Below are 12,255 nucleotides of genomic sequence, written 5' to 3' on the forward strand. Positions count from 1 at the left end.
CGCTCTCGGCGAGTCGTGTGCTCCAAACATACTGGTCACCCGGGGCTTATTTTCCGCCCTTCTCTTACTTCGCCTATCAGCTCACTGACTTTCCCTGGAGCCTATCACTCCATCTGACTCGCAGCAAAGAAAACAACCAACCTACTCTCCTCTCCTCACTCCGTATTTCCCGCCGCTGGTTTCATTTGGACATATTACCTGACCACCAGGCCTAATCCTACTTATTTACTTCCTTCGGTTTCCAGTTACACAAACACCGACATTACCATGTGGTCTTGGTTTGGCGGGGCCGCCGCTCAGAAGCGGAAGGATGCGCCCAAGAACGCTATCCTACAGCTGCGCGAGCAGCTGGATATGCTGCAGAAGCGCGAGAGGCATCTCGAGACCCAGATCTCAGAACAGGAGGCTATGGCACGGAAGAACGTTAATACAGATAAGAATGGTATGGTTGCGGATCTTGCAGATTGTTGCTACACGTCTATTTGAGAGTTGCGGACGGTGGCTAACTATTGGTTCTTCTACTATTGCGTTGAACAGCCGCCAAAAATGCCCTTCGACGGAAAAAGGTCCACGATAAGAACCTCGAGCAGACAACAGCCCAGATTATGCAACTCGAGCAGCAGATATACTCCATCGAAGCCGCGAACATCAACCACGAGACTTTAGCTGCCATGAAGCAGGCTGGCGCCGCTATGAAGCAGATTCATGGTGGAATGAAGCTCGAGGATGTCGACAAGACGATGTACGTTGTTACCGGCTCACGGAATCCCTTATCCCTTATCTATCCTATTGCCATGTCGTGACTCTTGTTATATCATGTTACAGCTATACTAATATCTCGCAGGGAGGAGCTCCAAGACCAGCATGCGCTCAGCGCCGAGATCGGAAGCGTCATTACCAGTTTCCCTATCGGCGAACAGCCGGACGAGGAAGAGCTCGATGCAGAATTGGAGGGTCTGGAGCAGGAAGCTATGGATGCGAAGATGCTCCACACCGGGACCGTACCAGTTGGCAGTCAACTGGACCGGTTACCAGCTGTTGGAAATACAGATCGTAAGCGGGAACAGGACCCTATACACAGATATCATATGTATATCATTTACTAACTGAGTTACCTATAGTCAAACACCCCGCCAAGGCACAAGAAGAAGACGACGAGGAAGCCGAGCTGGCAAAGTTGCGTGCGGAAATGGCCATGTGACAGCCTCTTACTTCTTGCCACGCGACCAATGCAGCCTCATTTCCGTTGAAGTCTTACCCTTTTTCTCTTTCTTGTTCTTTCTTTGTCTTACCCTCGCATGCATGACCCGGCCGTTTTATCAAGCAAGCCCTTTCCTCCTTTTGGTTCCCAGTGCGTCAGCATCGGTTACCCTTCTTTATTACCTCCATCTCTGCCCTCCCTATGATCCAATCCGACACTACCTAGGTATCTCCCAAGTCTCACGAGGATCTGTCTTGTCTTCTCTACTGTCACTTTTGCCCTATCTGTCTGTTCCACTCAACACCCTTTCTCAAGCTAGCTCCCTCGATCTCCTGGGTTCATGTTTATTCTTTACTTTTTTTTTTAAATGGAGTTTTAGATGACTTCGGTTTTTTCTTTCTTTTATTTATTTGTGTAAGCTAAGTTATTAATTTTAAGGTTTTCCTTGGGATATCATAATTTGAGTTGTAGGTCGGCTAGAAGATATGGATGAGGGTATTTCTTTAGGGCTCCTTGAAGAGAGAAGATATTTATAACAAAGGGTCCTGCAAAAGCTAACATGCTAGCATAATGTTGTCGTGGAAAAAAGTTGGTTCATTATTATCTAGAAATTCGCCACTCGAAGCTGAGTCCAGACATAAGACTCAGCGTTCGAAGACCGAAAAAGAAAAAAGACCAGTCAATACATCATAGAGATAGGCAAAGATATGTTCCAGGCACATGTGAGAAAGCGAAAGCAGACTCAGAAGCAGAAAGAAAGAAAAAAAAACTCCAGCGGCTTTCGCCTACCATGTCCAGCCACCCAGCCCATGCTAACCCATAAATTTCGCCGACGCACAGGAATCCCAAGAGGAAAAAATATCAAATCAGTATCAACTACAGGATTTACGGGTACCAGGCGTAACTCTTGGTTGGCTGAGTACGCTTGCCGTCCGCGGTCTCGGTGGTCCACTTGGATTTCCATTCAACCTCCTGTGCCGCAGCGTCAACGAGAGCCTCTTTGCACTCTGGCGGAAGCAACTCGAGGATCTCTGGAGTCATGAACTCGGGATGCTCGGGGTTGGCGACGGTAACCAGGCCGTTGGGTCCAATATCGTGCACATCACCGTCAGGGCCCGGGACGCCCATATTAGAATATGGCGGGGATTCATAGACGATGTCCTGGATCACGTAGTGGTCGTGGAGATGGGCGGGAACAGGGGTGAAGGTTGTGGCAGGTCCCTCGGTGGATGTTTCGCCAGTGGTGGGCTCGTGCAATTCTTGGGTTTCGTGGGAGGTGTGATTTTCATGACTGGAAGGAGAGCCTCCGTTGGAGAGGTTCAATGAGTTCATGTTCGTCGCCAACTCGGTCGGTGCGGACGCCGGAGGGGAAACGCGATCCCAGCGGGCATGGGTTGGCTGCATGATCTTCGGGTGCTGCATAATATTGGTGTGGACATCGTACACACCACCCAGATTCGCACGGCGCATATTGGCGAGCTTTGAGTTAAAGTTGCTATGTTACGTATTAGGACAGGTCCCAATGTGTTGCTCGCTATCAAATATAGACTCACCTTGCAGCACGGGCATGCTCGAGCATCCAGTTGTCATCCGTGACTGGCACACGGCGTTTCTTGGTATCGACTGGCTTTCCGCCAACAAGCGGAGCCGCAGGCGCATTTGTGTGATAAACACTGCTTGCGCCGTGCCAGGCAACGTACTGATTTCTGTTGTAAGTTTCTCCAGGCCCAGGCAATCTGTCTTCCGGAACGACCAACTCGCCCTCCACATCGCCGCGCTCGCGAGCAGCAGCTTCGTCATAGTCATCGGTGATCTTCTTGCCGCCGACGATAATCTTTGCGCCGAACTCACGGAACACTGATCGTGCGGTGACAACACCAATGGCTCGTCCCTTATACGAGTGGGGGATGAGATCGCGTTCAATCAAATCACGCTTGGCATCATCATCAATGATAATTTTGTACAACATCTTGTGCTTCTGGAAGAACAAGTACGAGTCACGGAAGCCAATGCAGCGAGCCGGTTCAGTCGACAACATGTAGAGGCGGTCTCCGCGACCAAGGATCTTGAAGGTACGGACCCGATACTCACGTCCGCCTTGTAGATGGCCATTCTCATCGACCTTAGTGGCGCCGATTGGGTCAGGCGGAATCGATACTTCGTCGTTGATCACATCCATCATGTTTCCTTCCTTGTCGACAGGCACTTGGGTAAGATGGGAGGGGCCGCGGTTGCGTGCCCAGCGTCCACCGCTAGCAGCAGGGCGACCGCGGCGTCTTTTGACTGGAGTAGTAACTCGAAGCGGTGGCTCGCCGTCAGCCGGATCCCATTCAGGCCGAGGGTTCTTAGGTGGACGACCAATGCGACGCTTGCCGCGAGGGGCAAGTGATGGGCGACCAGGCCCGTAGGAAGGTGTATTGTCTGTGTCGGCAAAAATCGAGTCTTCTGCGGGGGTCGCAACACTCAATTCTTCCTCTGGCTTGGGTGTGGCAGGTGTTTCGGGAGCCTGAACTTCGGCGCTCTCGGCCTCGGGTTCAAGTTCAGGTTTAGATTCCGGTTCAGCCTCCAGTTCGACATCGGGATCCTTCTCGGAGTCTTCTGGTTCGGCTACGGGCGAGGAGAGGTGCGAGGAAGGAACATCGACCATTTCCTCATCAGAGCCATCTGGAATTGAAGGTGTATTTTCTGAAGCTTGTTAGTCGCAAACGCGTCTTAAGGGGAGCGTGAAATTCAATGCATAGTAGAAGGGATGGGTGTTTGTGGCAGATGCGGGCCAACATGGTTGGGATCAACTCACTTATCGACTTTGCAGCCGCCTGGGCGGCCGCCCTTAGTTTTCGTGGCATTTTGTCGATGGTTGGTCGATATGCTGGGGAAGCGCAAATGGGGAGGAATAGCTGTTTTGCGAAGGGCCGAAGTTTTTCCGGAGGCCCTACAAACTGCAAACATGGCAAACATGAAATGATACAAACAAGGCAAACCCTTATTATCCCATATGATGTCATACGCTCTAGTTCTTACTCCAACGGAGCATTTCGGGCTGCACGTCTGCCCGGCCGTTGATCGGCAAAACATCCTGCTTTCTGATTGTGCTTGGATATCCGTTCTTTTCTAATTCTAGACTCTTAACCGCCATTGCCGTATCAAACGACCCCATCTTGAATTGATACCATAGGTTGCCCGCATAGGACAGCATCTTGGGCTTTGTGTTACCCCCTAGTTATGGGAGTGCGGGGATTCAATGCTCAGATGAGTTCATCTATGGATCTACATGTTGACAGAACCCCGTAAATACTCACCGGTTGTTTAATGCACCGTTCTCTCCCGAGTGACATTGCCACTAGTGGGTGTCAATTGCATATATCCAACAAAGAGACGACTGCATCGAAACGCATAGGTTAATTGCTTGTGTCACCACTGATCTCATTCTGTGCCTCTATGCGCAGTCAAGCTCCAATATCACATGTGAGAGATAGCTCCTAAGTCGAACTCCCTAGGAGGCTCGAGCAAACCATATCCCGAGTCAGTAGCAAAGTTGTCTGGGGCGAAGGAACATGTTTCAATTCGCAGTAGCGAGTCACCGCTTGGACCAGGTTGCTTATGGATATCTGAATTGGCCCTACTAACAACAAATTCGATTAGCATAGTAGCATATTAAAGTCAGCAGACGAGGAAACCCGAATAGTTAATACGACAACGTCCCCCGGAAATATATTTAATCTGATCAGTATAATTTCTGCAGGCAGCTGGAAGGTTGAGAAAAGTCAACCTGAGTGGCTTTCAAAGGTGCTTACTTTGTTGTACAACAGATGGAGTACAAGCCCGCAGATCATTCCCCAGTGCAGATGACCTACAAATTCAATCCAAACTCGGACTCGGTCTTGTGCATAACGGAAAATGCGCATTGAAATCATGCAGCTCTCGGCTGTACATTGATGTACAACAAGGTTGTATACCACGAAAGTTGGAGATGTCCAATACTCGAGTATGAACCGCACGAGCCCATAGTAAAGGCAAATTAATACGCACTTGTCTCATGCAAGACTTGTCCAGGGTGTGAAGAAATCAGATATCATCTTTGAACCAACATCTTGGATCTTTATTTCCATAGCATACCATTCGTCACACTACATAAACTCAAGGGAGGTTGCGGAAGGTAAGCGTCGATCACCTCTTTATCCCCTCCACCTATTCGAGTGCATCGACACTATAAGCTGAGGGGCCAAAACGAAGATCGGCGATAGCTCTCGGTGTCTCTTTTCCTTTCTACAAGAATCATTCTACAGTGTACAGTCGCAGCAAGCTCACTTCTGTGGCACGTACATCATTCACGCACGACCCGGGTCTTAAATCCGCCGAACCACATGTTATCGCAGAGGCTGGGACCTCACGGCGCACCCCGATGACGCATGTGGTGGTCTTGGGAGCATCCCACTGTGACCACAACATATCTCACATTTCACCTGGTATGCAGGTGCAAGGGGAGCTGAGAGCTAGACCCAGGCCATATTGAAAGCTGGAAGGTTGTCCCGATCTCGCGATGAGTGGGTCGGAATTCGATCTATGGGTTTCACAGTGATTAATAGTGTACAGGAACTAGAATGTATACAAAGTACTACATCGAGTCATATAGTTAACTATATATTATTGTATATAGTTACTACTTAGAACATCGGATACTCCGGTGTTGTCATCAGATGCAATAATGAGATACCCCGCTGTGAGAGTGGAGATAGTTAGAGATTCGGCGATAAGAGAAAGAATAGTAACCAAAGAAGAAAAAGGCGCATGCTGAGAGGCAAATTCCTCTCAGCGAATTCCTCTCAGCCTCGATTGAAAAGGTATATTGTATAGCCACATGTTTTGGGGGAGCCTGATGTCATTCGGACTAATGACCGTGACCTGCAAATGCAATAATCTTGTTTTCTTTACATTCTAGAAAGCGAAATCAGAGGGGAAATGAGGGAAATAAGGGAAATAAAGACCAAAGGAAGAGGAAATAGACCCCTTCCGGACCATTCTCTTGATATCTACAACATACCTAGGTAGGGCTATTGAACATTGTCACTCATCTTGGCTCTCCACATGACGTTGGATTCTTTTTTAATATTTTTTCTTTATTTTGTAATTTCTGATTTCTAATATTTCTCATTTCTCATTTCTCATTCTCATTTCCCCTCTTCAGACATACAACATAGTATACGAATTAGGAAATAAGGCGTAGATGACTCGGGAGCAAATACAAGAATCCATCAATGTCCTTTTATTTTTAGTTCCGGTTCTTTTTAGAACCTTTCATTTTATGGTCAACATCAGCTTCAGCTGGATTATATCTCATAAGATTATACCTTATATCTTATGTATGGGCTTATATTTCTTAATTATACACAGCCCAGAAACATAGATTATCAGTGAAACCCTTTTTTCTTTAATATCTTTCCAGTGGGGGTCCATATTACTGAAGATAATCCCACTTCTCCAGAACTAAATTCAAAAGAAAACTATCGAATATCCTATTTTTTTTTTTTTTTTTTGGTTTCCAAACCCCCAAAAGAACAAAAACCGAATACCCTAAGAAAACGTTCATTTTTTCTGGTTGGGGGAAATCCGAACGGGTTCAAATCCATCCCGCAAACTCCCTTAGCTCATCAAAAAATCCTCATTTCTTTTTTTTTCCAACTTCACCAACTTTACCCCCTCCCCCTCTTCCCCACTTCTCGCTCCCTCATTTTTCGACTTTCTTGAATGGAAACACAATGGCTGCGCAGAGTGGACCCGTGTTGCACGGCGACGACATGAAGACAATGAAGTGAGTCAACTTCTTATCTTTTCGTTCTTTTTTGGCTTGGGCATTCCTCTTGAAAAGGCGGGGTTGAAGAGGGAAAAAGAGGGTCCACGATCCCCTCACACCGCATTGCATTACAGTCTGTTCTTGTTAAGGGTGACCTGCATGAAACATTGCGTTTCAAGGCTTTTTCTCAATCCCTCGGTGTCTTCCCTTTCGTCTCGGGCCTTGTCGGAATTTGCCTACAAGCTTTGAATTGAAGATCTACCGGAGAGCTACCATTTCGTGGGCTAACCTTCCATCTCAATAGCTCTGGACTGGAAGACGATACTCAAGATCAGATCGGGTCAAATGGTTCTACCCCTACGCCGACTGGAATCGCAACGCCTGAGCCTGATCCGGCCGATAAGCGTCTGCCTTCCATTATGCACAACTACTTCCAGGTTGGTTCTTTCTCCGGTGATAAAGCGAGTCTGCCGCGGTTATGGTCATGTCTGCCGAAACCATCTGAGGAACTTGAATCAAATGCGCATACCCAACACTCCTCCGATTCCTCCGAGTCTTTTGTCATGATGGAGCAGGAAGATGGGTCTGATAAGATGGAGGAGGAACACCCCAATCTACACACCCCTCCACACTCCTTATTACAGCATGAGTCGGAGGAGATGGAACTCGGGACGAGTCCAGGAGTGTCCTCTATCTTTACAACGCTGAAGAGTTACCTCATTTCACCCACACAAACTCCTCCAGAAGACCCTCCTTCCCGCCGTCAAACCTCCCTCCCAGTATCCAGCATATCTGATGACCCCGTTCTTGCCACCCATTTTTCCAATCCATCCCTCCCTCCTGTTCCAGATGCCTTTTCCCTGACTGAAGCTCCCCTCCTCGACCATGAGAAACCGCATGTCTCAATATCTTCTGAGAACCTAGCCAAGCTAACTGAAAACGCGCCCGATGGGTCGTGTCTTAAGAATACCCCACCTCTTACTCCCCGGGCCATGTCCAACGAGGTCCCAACCGTCCAGGCAAAGACCCCCACTTCCGCCCCACAAGAGAGCTCGCAGGAGACTCAACAGTCCGAGACAAAGCCGGAAGACATGGAAAGCTCCACAGATGAGATCACTATGAAACTCGATGAAGCATTCCCATCTCAGCCCAAGTCTGAGACTGAGACTGAGCCTGCGTCTGCAACATCAGCCGACGGCGCGCCGACGGGTCCGATCAATGGTAAATTGTTTGTGAAGATCACCGATGGTCGAGGACTGCGGCCAAGTTTCGATCCGTATGTGGTGTGTGTATTCGAATGGAATGAGTATATCTCCAAAGGTGCTCGTGACGGCGAGGAGGAAAAAAAACGGCGCCAGCTGGAGTCAGATGCCGAGGAGGCTGCTGGTCGGCCCATGGCCATTCCGTTGAAGAGCCGATCTAGCTCTCACAACAGTGTTGTCGAAGGTGATCACAAGGGGCGGACTCCCGTGACAGACCCGCACTGGGATCACGAGGCCACCTTGTATGTTACCCCAGCCCAGCTCCTTAACTCGGATCACTAACTGACACGTTCTATTAAGTGATGTTATGGGAGATCAGTCAGAACTTGATGTCACAGTCTATGACCGCAACAACCAAGAAGCTTTCTTGGGTCACGTACGTCTCTGCATCAACCTTAAAGAAGATCACAGTCGATTAGAGGGCTGGTTCCCCTTGGTCGCGCGCGGTGCCGGTGACAACCAAGTGTCTGGAGAAATTCACCTCGATATGAAGTTCGAAAAGACAGATCGAAAGCAGGTCGGACCGAATGACTTCCTCGTTCTCAAACTTATCGGCAAAGGAACTTTCGGGCAGGTATATCAGGTCAAGAAGAAGGACACGCAGCGTATCTATGCGATGAAGGTTCTCTCCAAGAAGGTCATTATTCAGAAGAAGGAGGTGGTACATACACTCGGAGAGCGCAACATCTTAGTACGCACTGCGATGACGGCCTCTCCGTTTATTGTTGGGTTGAAGTTCTCCTTTCAAACTCCGACAGATCTCTATCTAGTTACGGATTACATGTCAGGCGGCGAATTGTTCTGGCACTTACAGCGCGAGGGTCGGTTCCAGGAGGCACGAGCGAAGTTCTACATTGCCGAGTTGATTCTGGCTTTGCAACATCTGCACGACCACGACATCGTATATCGGGATCTCAAACCGGAGAACATTCTGTTGGATGCCAACGGTCACATTGCGCTCTGTGATTTCGGTCTATCCAAGGCAAACCTGTCCCAAAATGACACCACCAATACATTCTGTGGCACCACTGAGTATCTGGCCCCGGAAGTATTGCTCGATGAGCAAGGATATACAAAGATGGTCGACTTCTGGTCCCTGGGTGTCTTGGTCTTTGAGATGTGCTGTGGCTGGAGTCCGTTCTACGCTGAGGATACTCAGCAGATGTACAAGAATATCGCATTCGGCAAAGTCCGATTCCCTCGCGATGCGCTTAGCACTGAGGGAAGAAACTTTGTCAAAGGTTTGCTGAACCGGAATCCAAAGCATCGACTGGGCGCCAATGGCGATGCTAAGGAGCTAATGGCACACCCATTCTTCCACGACATCAACTGGGATACCTTGTGCCGCAAGCAAGTGATTCCTCCGTTCAAGCCGCAGCTGCAGTCTGAAACCGACACGTCGAACTTCGATCCCGAATTCACAAATGCTATGGAGCTGAACAACTCGCTCAATCTCCGCGCCGCAAACGTCGCCAACGGCCTTATGCCAGCCTCCACTCCCTTGTCCCCTGGGATGCAAGCCAATTTCAAGGGCTTCACCTTCGTGAATGAGAGCTCTATCGATCACCATCTTATGGACGACAGCGATCATATGGAAGAGGACGCCATGCGCGACGATCACTGGCAACGAGGCCACCGGTCGGGCAACTCGGTCGACCAGCGTATGACAGGCGTCCACAAGACTCAGGATGGCACGGAACCCGGGATTTTCAACGTTGATGATACCTTTGACATGTGATTACGTTTTCTTTTTCTTTTTCTCTCCTACTGCATGATCATGGAGTCTTGATCTGGCATACATTCTGATTTCTTGTCTTGTGTCTTGTATATGCCCCGGGATTGCATCACTTCCAACCCGCAAATATGGGTTTCCGTTTCCATTCTCACTTGGCTTTGCCTTGTTGCTGATTCCTGATTCCTCATTCCGGTGTTTCTGCGCATCTTGCTCCCGTTTCCGTTCCTTTATCCTTTCAGTCTGTTTCCTGTTCTGCCGAACGCCGGGTTGAGACGGTGACCATTCTGCGATCATGGACCACTCCTGGTACTAATCTTGAACTCTTTATGGTCACCACCCTCTCGTTCGTTTCGTCAACCAGTTCCCAGTCACATACCCCCTTCCCCCGGGGCTTCGGTCAGTTTCTCTTCACGATTCGTTTCAGAGGAACCCCGGGGGATTCTTGCGTGTTTGGTGGAGTTGGGTTTGGGTAATCTCCATTGTGCATCTTTATTGTCAGTCATCATGTTCTGGAGCAATTAGTCAAAACGAGCTCTCTTTCCAGGGTTGTCTTTGTCTTCTATCCCGTCTCCGGCGCAGTTGTCGATAATTTTATTCTCTATCTGGGATTCATGTCCTAAATTTTGATACCTGCTCTTTTCTATGGAGTGTCTTTTCCTCGGTCTTCTCTTGCTTCTATCTTTGCTTCCTCTCTTCGTGAAGTTTCCTGTTCCAACACAGTACGGTGGTAATTTGAGGGATCTTTCCTCACAACTTTTCCTTTTATTTTTGCATGTCCAGGTTTGCTCATAGCTACTCAGATTCGGGACAATCGAGTGATAGCAGAAGGTTTTATTCCAGTTCCATTTTCATGGCGTTAAGACTGGCGACTGGTGTCGCCATCTCATGGGGCTACACATTTGCACGGGGAAGGACGGATATGCTGTTCTAATTAAATGTCTGGTTCTTCCATATAATCCTTCCATTATTGCCATGGAATTATTTGCTACTCTTTTGAAGCTCTCTTTTATCTTGGAAATGCTGTTTCCCCGTAGAATGTCATTGGCTGCTTTCTTTGGGTTTTTCTGCGTCAACTAGGAAAATAGGAACATATGATAAGCATATTGGTAGAGGCCTATGTCTTCATGCTGTCAACCCATAATGACACCAAACTGTTCTGTTCAAGATGTGTCGGGACCTACTTTCTCTTTTAAAGCCAATGTTTTCCCGACCTGCTCCTTCCTAATCTGCCACTTCCTTCTAAAGTTCCTTTCGAGAACAGCTGGAGATACCTAGGAAGGTGCAACCTACCAACAACAAGGTATAACCCCCCTTCCTCTTCGCTACCGTGATGATGCGCTGGCGTTATCGGTCCACGGGTAGTATAAAGTGACAAATAATTAAACTACAACATACTAATACAGCGAGCGTCCAAAGTAAAGTTTTCTTCCTCAAATTGTAAATATAGAGGGCTGAACACGTGTATATATATCTTGAGCATACCGGCATTAGAACCCTCTTCGATGTGATCAAGTCTAAATATTTGGTTTTGGTTCCTGTGCCGATTATAATGCAGGTACGCGGGTAAGTGGACCTTCCACATGGAAGTTCCCAAATCCCAGGTGCATCCCGAAAGTGACAACTCTCAACCTTGGAAGCCCTACGGAGTACGGAGTAGTCATCAACACAATGACATCAAATAGCGCAATTGGCCATGGTACTGGAGTTGGACCCTCGGTGCATCTCCACTAGATCGGAGTGGATTGAGAGAGATATATATATATATATATACCTGAACGTTCTCCTTTTAGTTGGCCGTACGTAGATGTATATATATAGTAAAATGTGAAGGGTAGGAATGATGTGAATGGACTACTCCGTACTATGTTGTATGCGTTGAGTCTTTTTGCAAGGAACGAGGAGCGAGTGGCCCATCCGTCCGACGTCGATCTTGTTCTATTGATCGGGGAGATGGTACGGAGTACAAATTAGGGAGTTTAGTTGACTTGGGTCAAGTTTTTTAGATTTAATAATAATAGACACCTTTCAAAGGTTAGACTATGTGATACGATAGGCTGGTTATACTCGGGATGGAGAAGGTTGATATGGTCGGTAGTGATACATATGTCGATCCCTTTATGCCATGCAGTACTCCATAATTAGGGAATAATCAATCCAAAGTCAAAAGAAAGGTATGGAGTACGGAGTACGGAGTACCTGGTTGCCTATTTCATTGCCCTGCAGGATGATATGCGCATGGGCCGTTTGGATATACAAACATACAACA

At 48.0% G+C, this 12,255-nt stretch overlaps 5 protein-coding genes across 5 annotated transcripts; 3 read left to right on the forward strand and 2 right to left on the reverse strand.

Moving 5' to 3' along the window:
- Positions 1-267: 267 nt before the first annotated feature.
- On the forward strand, positions 268-1,201 carry N7516_004946 (ESCRT-III subunit protein SNF7; the record flags this gene model as incomplete). Its single annotated transcript, XM_057217666.1, has 4 exons — positions 268-442; positions 538-742; positions 845-1,053; positions 1,122-1,201. The coding sequence occupies 4 exons, from the start codon at positions 268-270 to the stop codon at positions 1,199-1,201; spliced, it is 669 nt and encodes a 222-aa protein (XP_057079549.1).
- Positions 1,202-2,086: 885 nt separating this feature from the next.
- Positions 2,087-4,047, reverse strand: N7516_004947 (uncharacterized protein; the record flags this gene model as incomplete). Its single annotated transcript, XM_057217667.1, has 3 exons — positions 2,087-2,696; positions 2,755-3,886; positions 3,999-4,047. The coding sequence occupies 3 exons, from the start codon at positions 4,045-4,047 to the stop codon at positions 2,087-2,089; spliced, it is 1,791 nt and encodes a 596-aa protein (XP_057079550.1).
- A 164-nt stretch (positions 4,048-4,211) lies between these two features.
- On the reverse strand, positions 4,212-4,397 carry N7516_004948 (uncharacterized protein; the record flags this gene model as incomplete). The annotated part of the gene is made up of 1 exon (XM_057217668.1): positions 4,212-4,397. One exon carries the CDS (start codon positions 4,395-4,397, stop codon positions 4,212-4,214), a length of 186 nt encoding a protein of 61 aa, XP_057079551.1.
- A 2,560-nt stretch (positions 4,398-6,957) lies between these two features.
- On the forward strand, positions 6,958-8,536 carry schA (serine/threonine protein kinase SCH9; the record flags this gene model as incomplete). The annotated part of the gene is made up of 2 exons (XM_057217669.1): positions 6,958-7,010; positions 7,297-8,536. The coding sequence occupies 2 exons, from the start codon at positions 6,958-6,960 to the stop codon at positions 8,534-8,536; spliced, it is 1,293 nt and encodes a 430-aa protein (XP_057079552.1).
- A 1,201-nt stretch (positions 8,537-9,737) lies between these two features.
- Positions 9,738-9,992, forward strand: N7516_004950 (uncharacterized protein; the record flags this gene model as incomplete). The annotated part of the gene is made up of 1 exon (XM_057217670.1): positions 9,738-9,992. One exon carries the CDS (start codon positions 9,738-9,740, stop codon positions 9,990-9,992), a length of 255 nt encoding a protein of 84 aa, XP_057079553.1.
- Positions 9,993-12,255: the final 2,263 nt, after the last annotated feature.

This window comes from Penicillium verrucosum (assembly GCF_028828655.1).
Source record: "Penicillium verrucosum strain IBT 35672 chromosome Unknown utg000001l_segment0_segment0, whole genome shotgun sequence".
NCBI classification, from domain to species: Eukaryota; Fungi; Ascomycota; class Eurotiomycetes; order Eurotiales; family Aspergillaceae; genus Penicillium; species Penicillium verrucosum.